This window comes from Oncorhynchus tshawytscha, linkage group LG28, assembly GCF_018296145.1.
Source record: "Oncorhynchus tshawytscha isolate Ot180627B linkage group LG28, Otsh_v2.0, whole genome shotgun sequence".
Lineage (NCBI taxonomy): Eukaryota > Metazoa > Chordata > Actinopteri > Salmoniformes > Salmonidae > Oncorhynchus > Oncorhynchus tshawytscha.
This window is the reverse complement of record NC_056456.1, coordinates 31,903,210-31,927,042: the sequence shown is the minus strand read 5'-3', so window position 1 is coordinate 31,927,042 and position 23,833 is coordinate 31,903,210. Positions and strand designations below refer to the sequence as shown.

The window sequence follows — 23,833 nt, the reverse complement described above, 5'->3', positions numbered from 1 at the left end:
CTCTTTGCTCTTTGACTTCAATGTCCATATAAGGCAGCTGGTGCCATGGCAACCACAGGGCTTGAATAGCAGTGTCAAATCCCTGAGCACACACATGCCCCCATCCCCCTCCCTGCACACTCCCTCCCTCTCTCTCTCTTGCTCTGCTAGCTCACACACACACACAGGCTGAGGAAAACGGAGGGAGAAACCCATAGACACAGAGAGAGAGGACGGTCTGTGTGGTGCCTTACAAAAGCCAATCTGTCAAGAGCCTAGTCTTCTTTTTAAATCTCAATTCAATTTTGTGGACTCTGAGGAGAGAAAGCCACATCCCTTCCCCCTCGCCTGCCTCAGCCACGGGAAGCACCCACACGGTCGGAGCACAGGGCTAGGCCGCAAGTCGTTAGTGCTCGGTGGGCAAGCACTGACAAAAGACTGGAGGGAGAGGCTAACACGGATGCTTAGAAAGCAGTTTCTTTGACTTCTGAAAGGTGGAAAGGACGCTTTTAGGATTTCTAATCTGTGCAGTCTATTTTTGGAGGGACTGAAACAGAGACTGGTCTAGCCACTACCACAGAGGATATTGCTACAGCCTGTCTCTTGCCTCCCTCTGGAACAACAAACAAGGAAGAGAGGGCACTTCCTTGAGTTGAAGACCATTTTAAAGAGAGCCAGAAAGGTTGATTTTGTAAAACAGAGGGGGTAGACCGTAGCCACGGCTAAGACTTGATAGTAGTTCTTTGTGTGCCTTGAGGATATAGCCATACAGTGTGCTGTGAAACATCAAGTTGTTTTGCTAGTGGTGACCTGGAAGGGCTCGTTTTGTCAACCAGAATGTTGGTGGTGCTCAGAGGATTGCTGGAAAATCTGTCTCTTGCCTCACTCTGTCTGTGCCCTCCCTCTCCATGGCTGTAAGGGTGATCTAGCTAAAAGAAGACATTGACATATTACATGAATATACTTGCAACGGTAAGCATACAATACAAGGCTTTTGTATTATTTCTCTCTAATGCCAGGATATAAGTAAGATATTGCAGAAAGGCAGCAGGACTCCACATACACTATAATGAAGGTAAACTGCATGACAGTTTTACGAGGGGTGGCCACTGCTCCAGGGCTAGCGCGGTCCTTTTTCAGCCATTATTGTTGCTAGAGAGAGAAGGCAGAGAGAGAATCGAGAGAGGATTTCCCTCTGTAATCATGTGCAAAGTGCGAGTGAATGGGTTGTGTTTTGGTCTCTTTTTGAAAATGTGTGTTTGATTAATTGTTTCCTGTGAAAGGTTCTGTGTCTTGGCTGAAGTGTAAACCATTCGACTGATCAGCAACTCCTCTAAAAGACAGCCGTCGAAGGATTTGGTGCCAAATAAATACATAACAAAAAACACAAAAAGAGTGAATAATTCAATAAGGAGAAAGAAGAAAACTTGGGGCAAAACAAAAGTTTCTAGAGTGAAAAGCGAAACCATTTCCAGGTCATAGTGGAAGGGGAGGAGACAAAACAGCTCGAGTGGGTTTTTTGGAACAAACATTCTACACCATACAATTTTTACACCCCTTTTACTCTACATTAAAAGAGGGTGTGGGTCATTTTCTACCTTTGACTATTTAGTTTCTGACCCACTTTGAGGACCAAAAAGCCAAAAGAGAATATTTTATGAAAAGGCAGAGAATCTCCAAATCTTGAACTCTGAACAGAGAGTTCACAAAGGAAATCAAAAAGTTTAGACAGCAGCAAACAAAATTGTGGTCTGCTAACCAAGCAATGGCCATGGTGAGTGGGGGCTGGGGAGACCCCAACGGGGGCACCAACGGGCTGGGGGAGAAGGGCTATCTGAGGGGAGAGGAGGAGGACGGTTCGCCCCAGGCCGGGGGCAGCGACATGGAGGTCGGGGACGAGGACAAGGCGTGTGTGGTGGACTGTGTGGTGTGTGGGGACAAGTCCAGCGGGAAGCACTATGGTGTGTTCACCTGCGAGGGCTGCAAGAGCTTCTTCAAGAGGAGCATCCGCCGCAACCTCAACTATACCTGCAGGTGAGACTCAATGGGATAATTGTGATGATGATGTGATGGATTCTTAAAATTGATGGATAATTATAATAAGCTATTTACACTGTAACGTTGGAATTCACCTCTTCCTCCACCAAACTGTAACACCCGTCTGGGTAAATCTTATGAATAGCCTTTATTTCTGATTCCTTAGTTTGTCTGTTATCAACATCCCATCTGTACAGGCAAATGGATGCAAATAGCTAGAGTGAGTCATGCATTAATACATAGTTGCCTCTGTGCAGAGCTGTTACAATCCCACAGCAGTGTGTTTACTGGATGTGACTCATCACTCACTTAAAGGAAAAATACACACCAAAACATATCTTCCTGTATTTCTTTAATTAGTCCACTGTTGATACAGTGCCCAAATGTTTTGCATGTCAACAGTCATGTGTTCAAGATGCTGGACTTTCAAGAGGCAAAGTGTCATATAATGCATTGTGCATCATCACCATGATGTGGCCGGTGACACTTTGCTTCTTGAAAGTCCAGCATCTTGACAACTTGACTGCAAAACATTTTGCGACTGTATTAACAGTGCATTTTTTAAAACCAAAACATCGTTTTTGAGTGGATTTGTTCTTTAAATGTGTGTCTTTCACGATATAAAAGGTATCTGAAGAGAATAGCTGACTTAATAATAGTATGACACTCCATCATTGCTTACTGGCAGACGTCTTGATTGTCAATATTATTAGTCGAAAACAATATGGGGTTGAACAGACACCTCTATTGTATTTCATTGTATTGTTCAACTCTGTATTGTGATATTTTGTATTGTATTGCAGTGTGATATTTATTGATTTACATTGTTTCCTCCACGTCCAAGAAGATGCCATACAAATGCATACGTTTTCTTGTACAAAACTATCCTCGAAGTGAGATAATTGAGTTTCCCCACTGTGGTCTAGTCATCCCTACATCAGCCACTCTGCCCATATTTAAAAAATCCATGAGCATGATACAATATTAATGCCATGGATCATCTAAGGAAAGACAGTGATTGGGCCATACACACTTATATAATCTGATTCTGTAAACCAGCAGATACCTATAATATATTTAAATAGAAGCTTATTTTGTCTCGCATCATGTTTTATGCTTCAACTTTCTACATCTACCCTCTAGATACGTTATGCAACCATGCAGTCTGGTAACTCACAACTGCCTGCAAATGTTTTCTATCATATTAAGGTGACCTTTCTCCAATAAAGTGATAGCAGTACACATACACTACTATAGATTTTGCCAAGAGTTTGTAGCTGTAACAAGTGTCAGCAAAGCTAAATGTCATTATCATTGCTGTGTGGATTGGCAAAACATGTTATGATCTATGTTTCAGGTCGAATCGAGAGTGCCAGATCGACCAACATCACCGCAACCAGTGCCAGTACTGTCGCCTTGAGAAGTGCTTTCGCGTTGGCATGCGCAAAGAAGGTACTTATCCTGTCCACATACAGTAGGACCTTCTTTTAGCTATATACTTATCCTGTCCACATACAGTAGGACCTTCTTTTAGCTATATACTTATCCTGTCCACATACAGTAGGACCTTCTTTTAGCTATATACTTATCCTGTCCACATACAGTAGGACCTTCTTTTAGCTATATACTTATCCTGTCCACATACAGTAGGACCTTCTTTTAGCTATATACTTATCCTCTCCACATACAGTAGAACCTTCCTTTACCTATATACCTATCCTGTCCACATACAGTAGGACCTTCTTTTAGCTATATACTTATCCTGTCCACATACAGTAGGATCTTCTATTAGCTATATACTTATCCTGTCCACATGCAGTAGGACATTCCTTTAGCTATATACTTATCCTGTCCACATACAGTAGGACCTTCCTTTAGCTATATACTTATCCTGTTCACATACAGTAGGACCTTCCTTTAGCTATATACTTATCCTCTCCACATACAGTAGGACCTTCCTTTAGCTATATACTTATCCTGTCCACATGCAGTAGGACCTTCCTTTAGCTATATACTTATCCTGTTCACATACAGTAGGACCTTCCTTTAGCTATACACTTATCCTGTCCACATACAGTAGGACCTTCCTTTAGCTATATACTTATCCTGTCCACATGCAGTATGATCTTCTTTTAGCTATATACTTATCCTGTCCACATACAGTAGGACCTTCCTTTACCTATATACGTATCCTGTCCACATACAGTAGGACCTCCCTTTAGCTATATACTTATCCTGTCCACATACAGTTGGACCTTCCTTTAGATATATACATCTCCTGTCCACATACAGTAGGACCTTCCTTTAGCTATATACTTATCCTGTCCACATACAGTAGGACCTTCCTTTAGCTATATACTTATCCTGTTCACATACAGTAGGACCTTCCTTTAGCTATATACTTATCCTGTCCACATACAGTAGGACCTTCCTTTAGCTATATACTTATCCTGTCCACATGCAGTAGGACCTTCCTTTAGCTATATACTTATCCTGTCCACATACAGAAGGACCTTCCTTTATCTATATACTTATCCTGTCCACATACAGTAGGACCTTCCTTTATCTATATACTTATCCTGTCCACATACAGTAGCACCTTCCTTTAGCTATATACTTATCCTGTTCACATACAGTAGGACCTTCCTTTAGCTATATACTTATCCTGTCCACATACAGTAGGACCTTCCTTTAGCTATATACTTATCCTGTCCACATACAGTAGGACCTTCCTTTAGCTATATACTTATCCTGTCCACATACAGTAGGACCTTCCTTTATCTATATTTGTATGTATTCTATGCAGAATATCCGGTTATTTTGACATGGATGTTCAAAGACATGAAGTCCAGTCAATAGACTGTATCCGTAGCCAAATGTATGTTCTAAAAAAAAACGATTGTTTTAAAATTCGATTTTTTAAAAACATTACATTGACCCACATACAACTACACTGGCCGTATCATGGCTTGACATCCATGCAGGCTCCATGCCGTGTCCTTTGTCATCTAATCTAGTGCCTGCGTGAGCAACTAGGATACAAGGAACAAGCCACCTGCGGCCCTGTGCACCAGTCTTTCACACACATCTGTCTATACCTCAACTGTAGTCTGAAGTCCCAGGTGATGAAGGACTGTATATGCAGTGGTTGGTTAGTTGTTTTTCCATAGGCCTTTGATTATAAATATTCCATACCATCTGTATATTAGTGGTTCCACCGTTACCCTGGTTGCCATGTCATCTTACACTGTATGCCTATTGAAGCCCTAAGTAGAATATAGTATCCCTATGCCATTGATATGAGGCATTATTGTATGATAAAGAGGCTGTAGCCTGAAGTTCCACAATGAGTATAGCCCACAATGACTTATTTGGGTGGTTGCAGAAAACTAGAGGAACTCTGAATGCTGCCTCTTCAGTCTAATATTGATGACTCTTTCCCTTTCAAGGTCAAATTACTCACCCAATGGCTTTAATACGTCAACTACAGTTAAAGTCGGACGTTTACATACACCTTAGCCAAATACATTTAAACTCACTGTTTCAAAACTCCTGACATTTAATCCATGTAAAAAATGTCAGAATAATAGTAGAGAATAATTTATTTCAGCTTTTATTTTCTTTCATCACATTCCCAGTGGGTCAGACGTTTATATACACTCAATTAGTGTTTGGTAGCATTGCCTTTCAAATCAAATGTATTTATATAGCCCTTCTTACATCAGCTGATATCTCAAAGTGCTGTACAGAAACCCAGCCTAAAACCCCAAACAGCAAGCAATGCAGGTGTAGAAGCACGGTGGCTAGGAAAAACTCCCTAGAAAGGCCAAAACCTAGGAAGAAACGTAGAGAGGAACCAGGCTATGAGGGGTGGCCAGTCCTCTTCTGGCTGTGCCGGGTGGAGATTATAACAGAACATGGCCAAGATGTTCAAATGTTCATAAATGACCAGCATGGTCAAATAATAATAATCACAGTAGTTGTCGAGGGTGCAGCAAGTCAGCACCTCAGGAGTAAATGTCAGTTGGCTTTTCATAGCCGATCATTAAGAGCACCTGCTGTCTCTAGAGAGTTGAAAACAGCAGGTCTGGGACAGGTAGCACGTCCGGTGAAAAGGTCAGGGTTCCATAGCCGCAGGCAGAACAGTTGAAACTGGAGCAGCAGCACGGCCAGGTGGACTGGGGACAAATCATTTAAATTGTTTAACTCGGGTCAAACGTTTTGGGTAGCCTTCCACAAGCTTCCCACAATAAGTTGGGTGAATTTTGTCCCATTCCTCCTGGCAGAGCTGGTGTAACTGAGTCAGGTTTGTAGGCCTCCTTGCTCACACACGCTTTTTCAGTTCTGCCCACAAATTTTCTATGGGATTGAGGTCAGGGCTTTGTGTTGGCCACTCCAATACCTTGACTTAATTTTCCTTCCTTTTGGGAAGTTCACCAGTCCCTCCTGCAGCAAAGCACCCCCACAACATGATGCTGCCACCCCTGCGCTTCACGGTTGGGATGTGTTCTTCGGCTTGCAAGCCTCCCCCTTTTTCCTCCAAACATAACAATGGTCATTATGGCCAAACAGTTCTATTTCTGTTTCATCAGACCAGAGGACATTTCTCCAAAAAGTACGATCTTTGTCCCCATGTACAGTTGCAAACCGTAGTCTGGCTTTTTTATGCCGTTTTTGGAGCAGTGGCTTCTTCCTTGCTGAGCGACCTTTCAGGTTATGTCGATATAGGACTCATTTTACTGTGGATGTAGATACTTTTGTACCTGTTTCCTCCAGCAACTTCACAAGGTCCTTTGCTGTTGTTTTGGGATTGATTTGCACTTTTCACACCAAAGTACGTTCATCTCTAGGAGACAGAACGCGTCTCCTTCCTGAGCGGTATGACGGCTGCGTGGTCCCATGGTGTTCATACTTGCGTACTATTGTTTGTACAGATGAACATGATACCTTCAGGCGTTTGGAAATTCCTCCCAAGGATGAACCAGACTTGTGGAGGTCTAAAATTTATTTTCTGAGGTCTTGGCTGATTTCTTTTGATTTTCCCATGATGTCAAGCAAAGCGGCACTGAGTTTGAAGGTAGGCCTTGAAATACATCCACAGGTACACCTCCAATTGACTCAAATGATGTCAATTAGCCCATCAGAAGCTTCTAAAGCCATGACATAATTTTCTGCATATTTCAAATCTGTTTAAAGGCACAGTCAACTTAGTGTATGTAAACTTCTGACTTCAACTGTATAGTTGGAAATATTAAATACCTTAACTATGGCTGGAAGCATTAAATAGATGAACTATGGCTGGAAGCATTAAATAGATGAACTATGGCTGGAAGCATTAAATAGATGAACTATGGCTGGAAGCATTAAATAGATGAACTATGGCTGGAAGCATTTAATAGGTTAACTATGGCTGGGAATATTTAATAGGTTAACTATGGCTGGAAGCATTTAATAGGTTAACTATGGCTGGAAGCATTAAATAGATGAACTATGGCTGGAAGCATTTAATAGGTTAACTATGGCTGGGAATATTTAATAGGTTAACTATGGCTGGAAGCATTTAATAGGTTAACTATGGCTGGAAGCATTTAATAGGTTAACTATGGCTGGAAGCATCATAACAGTATTAGATACAGCCACCCTCTCATCCTCACAATGAGGAGAAATTAATTCATTTTCTTTCTAAGAGCAATAAATATGAAGACAAAGGCCAGAGTAATCTTTTATCCCACTTTTGGTAATACAAATATTTGCATAGTAAAAGATGAACACCTCCTGAGGAATATTCATCTTTGAGGAAAATATATTTTAATGTAGAATTCTGCTGTCTTTGTTTTATTCCTCGAGTTGACATTCACTTGGAGAATTCTCAAATAATGCGAGTCCTCTGTTTCGCCCATTGTTGTTTAGGTATCTGTCTGTGCCCCATGGTGGCCACTTTAATCTGGAATTATATGGTGTTAATCTGGTCAAGACCGTCTGTTGATAATCTGCCAGACCTCCTACTGCGAGAGAGCATGCCTGACTCATTTTCAACTTCTCCCCCCTGCCCTCCCTACTTTTCACCCCAAATCCTTATCACTTCCGTCCTCCCCATCTCCCTGCATCTTCTTAACTCCAACCCCAACCCATACCCCTCCCCCTTTGTGCCTCCATCCCCACCCCAGCAGTTCAGCGCGGACGTATCCCCCCCTCACACTCCAGCCTCAGCCCCACGGGCACCCCAGTAGGTGGTGGTAGCGGCGTCGGAGTGGCAGAGTTTTACAACAACAACGGCGGGCAGCCCGTGTCGGAGCTCATCTCCCAGCTGCTGCGTGCCGAGCCCTACCCCAGCAGCCGCTACGGCCACCAGTACAACCAACAGGGTCAGGCCACCGGCGCGGGCGGGGCCGTTATGGGCATCGACAACATCTGTGAGCTGGCAGCCAGACTGCTTTTCAGCACCATCGAGTGGGCCAGGAACATCCCCTACTTCCCAGAGCTACCCGTGTCAGAGCAGGTGGCTCTGCTCAGGTTGAGTTGGAGCGAGTTGTTCATTCTGAATGCAGCCCAGTCCGCCCTGCCCCTCCACATGGCCCCGCTGCTGGCCGCGGCAGGCTTCCACTCCTCGCCCATGTCAGCTGAGCGAGTGGTGTCCTTCATGGACCAGGTGAGGGTGTTCCAGAACCAGGTGGACAAGTTGACCCGGCTCCAGGTGGACTCGGCCGAGTACAGCTGCCTCAAGGCCATCGTCCTCTTCTCACCAGGTGAGTTATCTTTTTTATTTTATTCTCACTATGTGGATTGAGAATTTAGTTTTAGATTTTTTTGGGACACGTTGAGACTTTTTCAACATGCATTCCTGACTTTTCAGCCTACATTCCTGACTTTTCAGTCTACTACATTCCTGACTTTTCAGTCTACTACATTCCTGACTTTTCAGTCTACTACATTCCTGACTTTTCAGTCTACTACATTCCTGACTTTTCAGTCTACTACATTCCTGACTTTTCAGTCTACTACATTCCTGACTTTTCAGCCTACTACATTCCTGACTTTTCAGCCTACTACATTCCTGACTTTTCAGCCTACTACATTCCTGACTTTTCAGCCTACTACATTCCTGACTTTTCAGCCTACATTCCTGACTTTTCAGCCTACTACATTCCTGACTTTTCAGCCTACTACATTCCTGACTTTTCAGCCTACTACATTCCTGACTTTTCAGCCTACTACATTCCTGACTTTTCAGCCTACTACATGTTGAGACTTTTGGCTACTGTGCATACTTAGATATTCAAACATTTAATTTGCATGATGGGACGTTTGACTTGCATATAGGGTTGCAAGGGGAGGGTATATTACTGGAAGCTCAAAGTTCTTTGTAATTTTATCAGATGACAATGAGTGGCCTTTTGGGTAATTCAGATTATTGTCTGCAATGATTTCTGGCCCTCTGTGTGGCCTTTTCGCATGTCAAATGTATAACATAATCAAATAATATTTAATACAAAATAGAATAACAAAAATAATTGATTGACAGTGTGGTAAAACATTATCCTAAATATAAACCATCAACTTTATAAATACCATTGGTGTTTAATATGAGGATTTCAGAATGACATATCCTTTATATATATTTGTACACACTTATTTGACTTATGTCTATATCTCTTTGTTGTAAATGTTTTGGCTGGTAGTCTGGCTAACAGTAAATTCCTCTTTGGTGTTGTCGGCACAAAGCGTTGATAATTAAGGGGGCTGTGGTTTTTACTGGTTGTCTTGCCTCTGTGTCTTTCTCAGTCAAACACCCACATGTACAGCCACACACAGCCCCGAACACCACCCCTTTCCATTACACTCGTTGGACTTAAATCCATGAAAACTAACGGCATAGAAACCGTAAATGACTTGGTAATATGAAATACATTTATTTCAACGGCAGAATTCAAAAGCAATTTTGGACCAACTGAGATATTTTACTCATATGATAGGTAAGATATACATAGCCTTACAGAGAGCCTATCCAACAGACAATCTCAGAAAAATTATTGGAAAGTTGGCTGTCAGAAGTATTACAATGTAAATGTACATTTAATCCGTCTGTCTGCATATTTCAAGACATGGCGTATGAGGGTTCAGTGAGATACCAGATGGGTTGGACGATAAATTTCTTGTCTTGAAAAAATGTATACTTAAACTGGAAATAAACCAATCGTCCATCTTTAACACAATGGAAAGGTCAAATGCTTTATTAATTAAATGTTGAAAGTGCATGGGAGACTGAGAGAAACAAAATGGTGCAGTTTGAGGCCATGTGGTGGAGAGTGATGTGGGAGCTGGAGATGTGGGTCTGGGCAGGTGTGATGTAGCTGAGGTTTGTGTGGGTCTGTATATTGTCATTTGTATGTGTATGTTTTGTATTTGAAAATGTATGTACAATCTTACCCAAAATAAATTACTTTCAAATCCAAACAAGGAGAGAGGTCTCAATCAAGAGAACCAGTTAAACCTGATGCACAACTTCGGAGCTGTCATGTATATACATGTGGCTCCTGAGTGGCGCAGCGGTCTAAGGCACTGCATCTCAGTGCTAGAGGCGTCACTACAGACACTGGTTCGATTCCAGGCTGTATCACAACCGGCCATGATTGGAAGTCCCATAAGGCGGCGCACAATTGACCCAGTGTGTCTGGGTTTGGCCGGGGTTGGCCATCATTGTAAATAAGAATTTGTTCTTAACTGACTCGCCTAGTTAAATAAAGGTTCAATTAAAACACATGCGGTGTCGGAGGGTGGCGCTGTTACTAATTAGTACATGCTTCAAGCAGACCACCATAGTCCCTGTGCCCAAGAACACAAAGGCAACCTGCCTAAATGACTACAGATCCATAGCACTCATGTCCGTAGCCATGAAGTGGTTTGAAAGGCTGGTAAATGGCTCACATCAACATCATTATCCCATAAACCCTAGACCCACTCCAATTTGCATACCACCCAAACAGATCCACAGATGATGCAATCTCTATTGCACTCCACACTGCCCTTTCCCACCTGGACAAAATGAACACCTATGTGAGAATGCTATTCATTGACTACAGCTCAGCGTTCAACACCATAGTGCCCTCAAAGCTCATCACCAAGCTAAGGAACCTGGGACTAAACACCTCCCTCTGCAACTTGATCCTGGACTTCCTGACGGGCCGCCCCCAGGTGGTGAGGGTAGGTAGCAACACATCTGCCAAGCTGATCCTCAACACTGGAGCTCCCCCCTCCTGTACTCCCTGTTCATCCATGACTGCATGGCCAGGCACGACTCCAACACCATCATTAAGTTTGCTGACGACACAACAGTGGTAGGCCTGATCACCGACAACGACGAGACAGCCTATAGGGAGGAGGTCAGAGACCTGGCCGGGTGGTGCCAGAATAACAACCTATCCCTCAACGTAACCAAGACTAAGGAGATGATTGTGGACTACAGGAAAAGGAGCACCGAGCACATCCCCATTCTCATCGACGGGGCTGTAGTGGAGCAGGTTGAGAGCTTCAAATTCCTTGGTGTCCACATCAACAACAAACTAGATTGGTCCAAACACACCAAGACAGTCGTGAAGAGGGCACGACAAAGCCTATTCCCCCTCAGGAAACCAAAAAGATTTGGCATGGGTCCTGAGATCCTCAAAAGGTTCTACAGCTGCAACATCGAGAGCATCCTGACCAGTTGCATCACTGCCTGGTACGGCAATTGCTGAGCCTCCGACCGCAAGGCACTTCAGAGGGTAGTGTGTACGGCCCAGTACATCACTGGGGCAAAGCTGCCTGCCATCCAGGACATCTATACCAGGCGATGTCAGAGGAAGGCCCTACAAATTGTCAAAGACCCCAGCCACCCGAGTCATAGACTGTTCTCTCTACTACCGCATGGCAAGCGGTACCAGAGTGCCAAGTCTAGGACAAAAAGGCTTCTCAACAGTTTTTACCCCCAAGCCATAAGACTCCTGAACAGGTAGCCAAATGGTTACCTGGACTATTTGCATTGTCTGCCCCCCCAACCCCTCTTTTACGCTGCTGCTACTCTCTGTTTATCTTATATGCATAGTCACTTTAACTATACATTCATGTACATACTACCTCAATTGGCCCAACCAACCAGTGTTCCCGCACATTGGCTAACCGGGCTATCTGCATTGTGTCCCACCACCCATCAACCCATCTTTTTACACTTCTGCTACTCTCTGTTCATCATATATATATATATATGTATATGCATAGTCACTTTAACGATACCTACATACTACCTCAATAAGCCTGACTAACAGGTGTCTGTATATAACCTTGCTACTCTTTTTTTCAAATGCCTTTTTACTGTTGTTTTATTTCTTTACCTACACCTCTTGCACCATTGGTTAGAGCCTGTAAGTAAGCATTTCACTGTAAACTTTGATTTGATTTGATGTGCTCATCTGTACTTACACTTGACTCATGACCTCTGATAAAGATCATCCCTGACTCATTGGGATGGAAAGGAAAGCTTAATATTCTGAAACATGGAACACATGAGACCACTAACTACTCTGAACCTAGAGGGAAATCTACCTGAAAATTGGAGGGTGTGGATCCAGCCTTTAATTCAACCTTTATATAATCGCCAGTGGCATCTCAGAGAAAGCCGAAATAGTGAAATGTGCCACATTCCTGCACGTAGCCAGAGATGATGCAATCAAGGTATTCAATACTGTAATGACCCTGGGTTTATAAGTGTGGATATCGACTTTGCCGCCTGAGCATGCTTTTGGGGCACAGTTGATAGTGCGCTGGACTTCGGGCTAGAAGGTCGAGGGTTCGAGACCTGCTCCCTGCCTGTTTCATTACAATACCTTTGATTTTGAAGATGATGTAGATGTATTAAAAGTGCTTTTCCGAAAGTACTGTGAACCAAGAACAAATCTGACGTACCTGAGGCACATCTTTTTCACGAGAGTGCAAGGGACAAACTGAGTCAATTGATGCTTACTGACTCATCTAAAAAATAAAAAAAAGTTTCAACAATTTACAGAGTCACTGATACGGGACAGAATTGTGTGTGGAATCACAAATGGCCAAGTGCGAGGCAGATTACTTACCGGGCTAGTGGAGTGAACCAGCTGAAAATACATCATGACGAAGTCTAGGTGCCTGTTCTTAACGTGCATGAGCAAAAGAAAACACAGAATTGGAAAAAGGTTCCGAGCTAGATGAAGAGAGGTTGCATGGACAATGCTCACGTTGACGGTACAAATATGAACCAAAAAAAGGGTCCAGCATAAGGTCAGATATGCGAAGCAAATCACAGAAAAAAATCCATTACGCCAAAATGTGCTCCTCATGCACACAGACAGAAAACCGGAGCCTTCACGGGATTTACAGGGAGATGACAGCACGAAATTAGGACATGTTCATTGGGACAATTGAAGTGAAACAGAGTGAAGTACAATTTGTTGCTCAGCTAGTGAATATCAATGAAAAAATACTGAGAAAGAGCAGTGAACAGAAACACTGTAAATAAACAACCATAAGCTTACTGTTAAGCTGGATACAGGAGCTGAGTGTAACGTCTGTCCGTGAGAGACTTGAAAACGCTGAAAGTGAAGGGCGATTCCATGCAAAAATCCAACTGCAAGCTAGTGACGTATTCTGGCCACCAGATGGAGACAAAAGCAAGAATACACTCAAATGTCAATACAAAGAGAAAGTGTTTGAACTGGAATTTCAAGTGATAGAACAAGATGCACCTGCAATACTTGGAAGATCAGCTTGTCTGCAAATGGGCTTAATGCAGAGAATATTCAAGCTTGAACAAAGGACAGAGACGATCATTTTGAATATGAAGATGTATTCACAAGACCTGGATGTGTTCCGGGAGTTCATCACATACAAATAGACGCAGAAGTTACACCAGTGGTTGGTTAACTCATCCAGAAAAGTACCTGTAGCTCAGAACCGCGTTGAAAACATGGATGTCGTCGTCAGGAAAACTGAGCCTACTGAATGGGTAAACAGCTTGGTGACAATCGTGAAGCCAAACAAAATACGGTTATGCATGAACACACAGGATCTAAACAAAACCTTCAAGAGAGAACATTATCCTTTACGTACCATTTGAAGAGGTAGTTGCTGAAATGCCTATCGCCAAGGTACTTTCAGTAGTTGATGCAAACCAAGGATTCTGGCAAATCCAACTGGATGAAGAGAGCTCCCGACTCTGCACGTTCAATATGCCGTTTGGGAGGTATTCAGACAAACCAGGAAAGGAGATGCACTGAGACGAGCATACCTGAAGGAACAGATAAAGAAATTGCTGGATGGTGAGCTGGATGTTAACTACATCACTCATCAACTTCCTGTTTCAGAAGAGAAACTGCAGCAATTCAAAACAGCAACAGCAGAAGATGAAGAGTTAAGACTGGTCACAGAAACAGTTTAAAAAAGGATGGGTAGACAAGAGGGGGAAAGTTGCAAAGAAAATACAGCACTACTGGACCTTCAGAGGGAATTTGACATACTCAGATGGACTGCTGTTCAGAAGTTCAAAACTTGTTGTTCCTCAGAAAATGAAAGAAGTTCCTGAAGCACACATGGGAGTCATCAAATGTAAGAAACTAGCAAGGATGTTCTGTCCAGGCATGTCTAAACAGATTGAAGATGTTGTAACAAAATGTGCATTCTGCAACTCACACAAAAGCCACTCATGTCTCATCCAGTCCCAGAGAGAGCTGGGCCAAAGTTGCAGTGGACCTCTTCCATTACAACGACACAGAATATCTACTATTTGTGGATAACTACTCAAAATACCCAGAATCTCCCAGCTCAGTGGGACAACAAGTAAACACATCATTACAGCACTAAAGTCGATCTTCGCACGGCATGGGTTGCCGAACATGTTGTGCTCCGACAATGGAAGACAGTTGGTGAGTCAAGAAATGTTCTCTACCAACAGGGATTTCAAACATGTCACGCCAAGGCCTACATGTCCACAGTCAAACGGCCAAGCTGAGACAGCAGTTCAGACTGTGAAGAACCTGTTGAAAAAAGCATGAGACAGCAACAGCGATCCTTACATAGCTCTCCTTGAGTAAAGAAAATGTGCGTACCTGGAATGGCTGAAGGTGGCGCTATTACTAGATGGTACATGTGATCATCTGTACTTGCACTTGACCCATGACCTCTGATAAAGATTGTTCTTCTACCCTCATCCCTGCCTCAGTGTGCTAATATATTACAAGAGCTAATATTGAATTCATAAACGGCCTCCTTTCCAGACCAGTTTGGTCACCGCTCTCCCTGCGCTGTGAGTCTCGTGGGTCACGTCTGCAAGGCTACCAAACTGGTACCAGTTGTGAAAACGGTTGTGAAACGTTATTGCAGTTAATTCAAAAATAATGTCATTGTTGATTTATTTTTCTTCATTAATTAGGCTATTTTCTCTTGAAACATATGGTCTATCCACTAGAAACTCGTGGACAAAATTGACACATACAAAATGTATTCAAATATAGTATTATTTTTTGTAACAGTTATTCAAGTATAAATTACCATAGATTACCTGTTAATTACCAAAGTTGGTTAAATTTACATTAGCTTTGCAACCCTACATCAATACTTTTCTTATTTTTTTACTAACATGCTGAGACTTTAACATGTCTAATGGGAAAACATACACTGAGTGCACAAAACATTAGGAACACCTGCTCTTTCCATGGCATAGACTAACCAGGTGAATCCAGGTGAAAGCTATGATCCCTTATTGATGTCACTTGTTGTTAAATCCACTTCAATCAGTGTAGATGAAGGGGAGGACACAGGTTAAAGAATGATTTTCAAGCCTTGAGACAATTGAGACATGGATTGTGTGTGTGTGTGTCATTCAGAGGGTAAATGGACTAGACAAAAGATGGAAGTGCCTTTGAACGGGGTATGGTAGTAGGTTCCAGGCTCACCGCTGCTGGGTTTTTCACACTGTATCAAAAATGGTCCACCACCCAAAGGACATCCAGCCAACTTGACACAATTGTGGGAAGCATTGGAGGGGCCAGCATCCCTGCGGAAAGCTTAAGACACCCTGTAGTCCATGCCCAAATGAATTGAGGCTGTTCTGAGGACAAAATGGGGTGCAACTCAATATTATTATCCTAATGTTTTGTTCACTCAGTGTTTCTCTTGGTGTTATCTAAGGATATCAAAGCATCTGCTGGTCAAATGACAAAACCTGAACACAGGTGTACTGGTAGATTTGAGGAGAGTGGCGCCCTCTCGTGGGCATGACAGTACAAGTGCAGAGTATAATCACAGGCCAAAATGTGTTGTAGTGGATATTGTAATTGAAAGGTCTGCACTGCACACTTACCCAAAGAGTGTAACATTTTTACATGTCAACAGTGGTGTGCATTATTTTGCTCCAAATGTTTTGCTCCAAATTTTGCTCCAAAATCAAGACTACATCAACAAAACATACAGATGAAACAATGTGTAGAAAACAGGAGAACAGAGGAGGTACAACCTGACCTTTTTTTAGTTTTTGGTCAGAGATTTTTTAATTTGTTGGTGCCAAACAGATTTCTGTATGTAGGTTCCCGCCTCAGTTAAGTACTGCTCCCTCCCACTCTACTCACCTCAAGTCTCTGTCATTCCCTCCTTCCCTCTCAGATGCGTGTGGGCTGACAGACCCGGTCCACGTGGAGTCTCTGCAGGAAAAGGCCCAGGTGGCTCTGACAGAATACGAACGGATGCAGTACCCAGGTCAGCCGCAGCGCTTCGGCCGCCTGCTCCTCCGCCTGCCCGCCCTCCGTGCTGTGCCCGCCAACCTCATCTCCCAGCTCTTCTTCATGCGTCTGGTGGGCAAGACACCCATTGAGACGCTCATCCGTGACATGCAGCTCTCCGGAAGCTCCATCAGCTGGCCCTACGTCCCTGGTCAGTAACCCCCAAAATTAGGTCTCCTTCTGGGCAGTGACGACAAGGACCGCAGGTTCCTCTGAATCATCATGATCCATCTGTGTGATCCTATGCTAGCGCCAGCTGGACATCATACATACTGTACTGTCTCCATGAACTGAGCTCTCCATACCAGCCTAGTGCCAGCTGGGTCTATTGCCAGCACACTGGTGCCAGCACACCTGCTGTGCCCCGTTATGGCGACCTGAGTCAGCCATGCCATCCGCATGCCATAGTGACACCTTACATACAGACATTACTGTCCTGCCAATAGAGGTCACTGGAACCTTGTCTCATTTTCCACATCTCATTGCCTTCAGTGCAATGACTGTCAACGTCTACATCAGATATTGGAATTCTGGTAGAAAACCAGTATTATGGAGCTATTAGTCTGTTCCATTCTGATCCTGAAGGCTGGTTTATACTTGGTCTAACAACATGTCTATAGACAAATAGAACGCGACAAGTGTCTCTGGTCAAAACAACATTTAATTTAAACTCGGGTTTATAGACCTGTTGCTGCGGCTGTTGGTTTCCTTGTCGGAGACGCATTAAAGTTCAACGTTGACCCTGTCGCAGAATCCATTGTCATGGTTACCTGACTGAGACAGCAACAAGACAGTGCACAAGTTCTCAAATTCTTTGGTTGAATTCCCTGCTTTTATTTCATCATGCTCACAACCATAAGCTATTTTCTGTAATTAGCTAGCTAGCTTTCAATAACCTTGTAAATAATCATCTTGTTGAGTTTATTTTTCTGTAATAATTAATACAAATTTGCTAAAGTTAAGACGTTGTCGACAAAGACAAATTTGATGTCGGACGACAATAGAATGCCCATGATGTCACTGCGACAACTTTCTACAGACATGTCGATAGACCGACTCCAAACAAGCCTCTCACTGAAGGGCCTTCACCTAACTTAGGGTCCTCCACCATATGTCTCGCTCCCTTCAGATATGTGAACTCAAACTTGACAGGAGGAAACGGGGAGGTGCTATAAGGGTTGAAATTAAACTGGAACAAGAAATTACACCAAAATCTTTATCGTCCACAGAAATTTCACCAAAAACATCATTGTCCTTGAAGAGGTTATAGATTTGATATTTGAACTAGTAGATCAGCCAGGCAGATGAAGTGGAGAGACTTACAGATGTACTCAGTGACTGTTTCCATGTATCACTCATAGGGATCTTAATTGTTGCATTGGGCAACTTTTAAAAAGCCACAGTTAAATGAATATGGATTGATACCGCACAAAACAACAGAATGCTAACGATTGATTTCTTCATAAGGCAAACTCTCTGTCATTGTTGTTCACCACAAACCGCCTTCTTTTCAATGACTGCTTTTTCAATATTCAGTATGAATTAGGACACTGCAGTAAGAGTAGATCATTCATCTGGACATGTTCTTTCCAATCAACACTGTTTTTTCAATAAGGACGGATATTTGAACTACAACAGATGACGAATGCAGCTGATATGAGTGACAGGCTGATTGTTGAAACAAAAAAGTATGTAATCAAAAAGGTTGTGGCCAAATGGTTCACCTATGACCTATGACCATACTGAAAACAAAGAGCAAATGCTGTTGGTACTTTAAAAATAAATCACATCAAAACCTATTTTACAAGCTATACGAAGTGTACATATTGTAAATGTAGGGAACCAAAGGCTTAAATGGTGTTGATGGTATCATTTTTAGAGGCCATGTTGTCTTGCTGCATGTCACAATGTTGTTTTTGCTCTGTTAAACGTTTTAAGAGGTGTTTCATCTCTACCAAATGGGATTGGAGAGTAACGTTCTTTTTTTTAATGAGGAGTTCACAGGTTCTTTTTTTTTAAACCTTAATATTTCATGTAAAAATACCTCTACCATCCCTTGAGATGTGTTAAAAAAAAGACGTGTCTCCATGGCGGTGAAGATGACACTGGTGCAGAACAAGAGGCTACTCCTGAGCCAATTCTGTTCCCAACACAAAGCAATGCATCCTAGGAGCTAACTGTACAACACTTAGGTAATATGGGACTTTCTTGTCATGGCTGCATGGCAATGGGACTGCGCTTGGAGGCTACGATCCCAAAACATCACACTACCTGTGAGAGACTGAGAATAGGTCCAATAGCCTATCGGTGACTAGGAATTACCTCATGCCTTTCAAAAAGATGTGGCATATCCTTACCCACTGACTCACTCAACCACCATATCACCCAGAAAAATGACAAAAGATACATGTACTATTATTAATGTTTTACTATATTTTACTGTTGTTGCTGAGTTCTTTAGATTTGGAATTGTTTGTGTATGGAAGCATTATTAAAAGGCCAGAATGATATGGTGAATCCGTGGTTTCTTTCCCTAGTCAGTTACATCCATAAGAATGTCAGTTATATCTGGGCAATATTTTTGTACTCAGAAATTGCTACTGTAAAGTACACCCTTAAGAGATATAATACATTGCATTACATTTATTAATGTCTGAAAACAATGTATAAACTATGGGAAGACTAATTGATCAACAAACCTGTTGAATTTGCATCAGACTCTCTTCAAAGAAAAACTATTGTAAACATTTGTAAGAAATGTCTGGAATTAATGTACTGCATGATCACATTGCAAGACATAATATTCTACAATAATTGTATATTTCATTATAAAATATGTAACTTGTTATTCTTCATTAAATACATTAAAGATAGAATATTAGAATGCACACTTTTTTGTAGTTAGTAATTGGTGAAAACATACTTTTGCAATGTTACACAGAGCAGACAAAAGAGACAAGAACAGATCAGTACAACATTTATAAAACAACAAAACAGACAAAAATTACACAGGAATATTGCATCTCTTACAAAGCATAAGAATCCATAGTAAAAATGTAACAGAATGAATCACGAAAATGTCTCAATCATGCCCTTACAACAAACCTTCACCTCAAGTCAAAGGTTTCCCTTCACATACATGTTCAATGTGGTTGTTTCAACCTCCTCATCTACTTATTGTAAGTCATTTTCCCAGAAAGAACCATTCAACTGTTGCCTTTTGAAACTGTGTGAAGCGGCATCAGTCAAAGTTCACCATCAAACAATATCCCATAAGAGCATGTGTTGGTGTCTTTTGTGGAGTCCTGCTGGACTGGTACCATGTCGTCTGCTGTATGGAGTAGTTGTGGATGGTACAGCAGACCCAGGCTGCTTCAACAAAGGCCATTGTCATAGTTCTTCACTAGGCGCTTGATGTGGAATAGGTTCTGTCTCAGGTCTTTGCTTCGCTGCTTCTTGGCTTGATAGTCTGCTGTCTGCAGAGGAGAAATAACACACTACAGACCTTAGATATCAAACATTTACAATGATATATCAATTGGTCAAGATACAGTCAGTGAATAATATCATTACATAATACACATGATATAATATATTCAATTATAATATATTTATAAATGACATATTATAAAGTGAATATCTCCCAAAATGAAATAATTGTTCCTAAAAGAAATGGAGAAAGCAGACATATAGGGATGAATTATTGATGAACAGTAACTTGAGCGATTATAACTCACCCGCTTCAGGCCCTTGAGAAGGTTGTATTCATCAGCTACTCCCTAAGATATAAAGGTTAACTCTCAAACACATTACTGCTCAAAGGGGGTTATTCATTAAAGTCAGTTTATGCGCAACGATGAGGCAAACACACAAATTCCTTTTCCAACTCGAGGCTAGTTGCCGCCGCATTTCCAACTAAACCTCTTTTATTATTTGCGTATCATTTAACTGATTCATTCAGCTAAAGAGCAAAGGTTCAAATGCCACCTACTCCTTAGTAGTACACATTTGAGGTGAAATGATCGAATGCTTGACTCCTTTTACTGGGAGAGCCGAGTCTTCCCCTTCATCTGATTTTGTTCTCAAAAGTAGTTATAAATGTATTTCTTTAAAGTCAGCTTTTGTGTGTGTGTGTGTGCGCTGTAATGGTGCTTATTTCAATGAATTAGCAAAACTTAAATGATGAGATAATAACGATGTAGTTGAAAATTATACATTTCTACGCGAAATATCAGGAGAATATTATAACGTAAAGAAAACACAGCCATATTGTTTTTTGCCAGAAAATGTAACAGCATGTTTTCTTTACCTGGTACTTCGCAGTCCCCTCCTCCAGGGTATCCAGCTCTCGGCTCAGCTTGTGCATCTGTTCACTGATGTCATCCATCTCGGCACACAGGCTTTTGTAGCTTGCCAGGTCGGAGTCAAACTCTTTCTTATACTGTCGCCGTTGCCTGTCTGATGTTATCTCAGGGTACATGCTGAAGAGACACATTACACAGGAATAAAGGAGACACAGGTCATTCCATTTAGATCAATGCTGCAATTTTATTGAACGCTTTCTTGAATGTAGAGAGCTTTGGAACAAAATGGCTTTCTGTCATGCTTTCCCACTAGCATATCTGACACAGCACACACAGCAGATAACGGTTGGATACTGTCTGTTTTAATGTTTAATCTATCACGCCATCCCTCGTTCCATCCATTCATCCATCCATCTTCTCAACAAATACAGCCCACCTATGCATGTGGTCACTTTGGTCTTGGTCCAGTTCATTACCAGTATCCCCACCAGTGGTGTAGCCGGTCTCACACTGCGTCTCCTCCTGGGAAGGGGGGGTAGGATCCCGTTCCCTTTCCCTGTGAATGGGGTACTTCTTCAGGCTCTCTGCCTCCACAGAGGGGCTGGAGCTGACCCTGGTGTGCCGGTACAGGGGCTCAGGCACACGCCCATTGGTGTTGTCATAGTAACTGGAGATAATATCAAACTGTCAATAAAGCTAGTTAACCTTTATAACTACATGATTACATTATGGTGTTATTCTTTGGACCATTCAGTCAATACTGCATGAACACTGGGAAAATAATTTATCTGTATTGACAGCAAAGCAGAAGTTGAAGGTGGCAAATTGATAACCAGCAGGCAGAAAAAATCAAATTTTAATAAAAAATAATTTATTCATTTTCAAACTGTTATGAACTATTTTTTTAATCATTTTCCTGTGTCTAACCAGGCTTTACAGCCGGGGGTGAGTAGTGTGAGTAGTAGGGTTCTGGTAATATTATTGTTACCAATAACAATACTGTGACAATTTATTGTTATGGCGGTGTCGGATGCCCCGAGTGGCACAGCGGTCTAATGCACTGCACCTCAGTGCTAGAGGCGTCACTACAGACCCTGGTTCGATTCCAGGCTGTATCACAACCAGCCGTGATTGGGAGTCCCATAGAGCGGCACACAATTGGCCCAGCGTCGTCCAGGTTAGGGTTTGGCCAGGGTAGGCCGTTATTGTAAATAAGAATTTGTTCTAAACTGACTTGCCCAGTTAAATAAAGGTTAAGTAAAAAAAATAAAAAAAAATTACGCAGAACTGCGTTGAAGTCATCAAATCAGTGAGCAGCTGCTCTTGATCACGAAGCCACACCCGTCCCCCTCATGTTAGAAGATCAGAACGAGAAAGTGTAGGCTATATAGACATAATTATGCTAAAATTGAAAATAATTAAAGAAAAGAATGAGGATTTTGTTAGCCTAATCGAGGTATAGATTATATCTCACATTCCAGTACTCAAACGTGTAAACAAGGCTGCATGGGATTTCTCTAAAGGCACTCCGTACAGCCAATGGCAATGCCCACTTTAGGTATAATACCAGGAGCCGCTTGTGGATTTGACAGCTCTAACACAGTTCCACCTCCGACGTTGCCAAAACAACCGCTATGCAGATGTTGGCTAAAGCGGATCTGATTGAATACAGCCCGAAGACTATTCACTCTAGGTCGAGACTATTCACTCTAGGTAAAAACTATTCACTCTAGGTCGAGACTATTCACTCTACATCAAGACTATTCACTCTAGGTCGAGACTATTCACTCTACGTAAAAACTATTCACTCTAGGTCGAGACTATTCACTCTACATCAAGACTATTCACTCTAGGTCGAGACTATTCACTCTACATCAAGACTATTCACTCTACATCAAGACTATTCACTCTAGGTCGAGACTATTCACTCTACATCAAGACTATTCACTCTACATCAAGACTATTCACTCTAGGTCAAGACTATTCACTCTACATCAAGACTATTCACTCTAGGTCGAGACTATTCACTCTACATCAAGACTATTCACTCTACATCAAGACTATTCACTCTACATCAAGACTATTCACTCTACATCAAGACTATTCACTCTAGGTCAAAACTATTCACTCTAGGTCAAAACTATTCACTCTAGGTCAAAACTATTCACTCTAGGTCGAGACTATTCACTCTACGTCGAGACTATTCACTATAGGTCGAGGCTATTCACTATAGGTCGAGACTATTCACTCTACATCAAAACTATTCCCTCTACATCAAAACTATTCACTCTACATCAAAACTATTCACTCTAGGTCAAGACTATTCACTCTACATCAAAACTATTCACTCTACATCAAAACTATTCACTCTACATCAAAACTATTCACTCTACATCAAGACTATTCACTCTAGGTCAAGACTATTCACTCTAGGTCAAGACTATTCACTCTAGGTCGAGACTATTCACTCTAGGTCGAGACTATTCACTCTAGGTAAAAACTATTCACTCTACATCAAAACTATTCACTCTACATCAAGACTATTCACTCTAGGTTGAGACTATTCACTCTAGGTCGAGACTATTCACTCTAGGTCAAGACTATAAGTAGCCACCCTTTGCCTTGATGACAGCTTTGCACACTCTTGGCATTTTCTCAACCAGCTTCATGAGGTAGTCACCTGGAATGCATTTCAATTAACAGGTGTGCCTTGTTAAAAGTTTATTTGTTTCT

The 23,833-nt window shown here is 42.1% G+C and overlaps 2 protein-coding genes across 3 annotated transcripts in view; one reads left to right on the top strand and one right to left on the bottom strand.

Annotated features, from left to right (window-relative positions):
• Positions 1 to 125: 125 nt before the first annotated feature.
• Positions 126 to 19,306, top strand: nr2f6a (nuclear receptor subfamily 2, group F, member 6a). 2 transcript variants are annotated; one of them, XM_024391906.2, is made up of 5 exons: positions 126 to 951; positions 1,263 to 2,013; positions 3,374 to 3,468; positions 8,187 to 8,762; positions 16,681 to 19,306. In XM_024391906.2, the coding sequence occupies exons 2-5, from the start codon at positions 1,745 to 1,747 to the stop codon at positions 16,953 to 16,955; spliced, it is 1,215 nt and encodes a 404-aa protein (XP_024247674.1). In that variant the 5' UTR covers positions 126 to 951; positions 1,263 to 1,744; the 3' UTR covers positions 16,956 to 19,306. The 2 variants fall into 2 exon arrangements, with proteins under 2 accessions (XP_024247674.1, XP_024247673.1); XM_024391905.2 differs by having other exon boundaries at positions 8,184 to 8,762.
• A 450-nt stretch (positions 19,307 to 19,756) lies between these two features.
• The window catches only part of zgc:154006, a 33,621-nt gene continuing 29,544 nt past the window's right edge, over positions 19,757 to 23,833 (bottom strand). The window contains exons 10-13 of the mRNA XM_042307867.1: positions 21,537 to 21,767; positions 21,106 to 21,277; positions 20,534 to 20,575; positions 19,757 to 20,272 (exon numbers count right to left, since the gene is read on the bottom strand). Of these exons, the coding sequence (XP_042163801.1) occupies positions 20,171 to 20,272; positions 20,534 to 20,575; positions 21,106 to 21,277; positions 21,537 to 21,767 (547 nt within the window). The 3' untranslated portion in view covers positions 19,757 to 20,170. The remainder of the gene's footprint in view (positions 20,273 to 20,533; positions 20,576 to 21,105; positions 21,278 to 21,536; positions 21,768 to 23,833) is intronic.

Bases quoted from the DNA above. Each gene is read 5' to 3' on its own strand.
- nr2f6a (XM_024391905.2), top strand. From the start codon at position 1,745: ATGGCCATGGTGAGTGGGGGCTGGGGAGACCCCAACGGGGGCACCAAC. The intron at 2,014-3,373 runs GTGAGACTCAAT...TCTATGTTTCAG, and splicing joins AACCTCAACTATACCTGCAG to GTCGAATCGAGAGTGCCAGA. The intron at 8,763-16,680 runs GTGAGTTATCTT...CTTCCCTCTCAG, and splicing joins CATCGTCCTCTTCTCACCAG to ATGCGTGTGGGCTGACAGAC.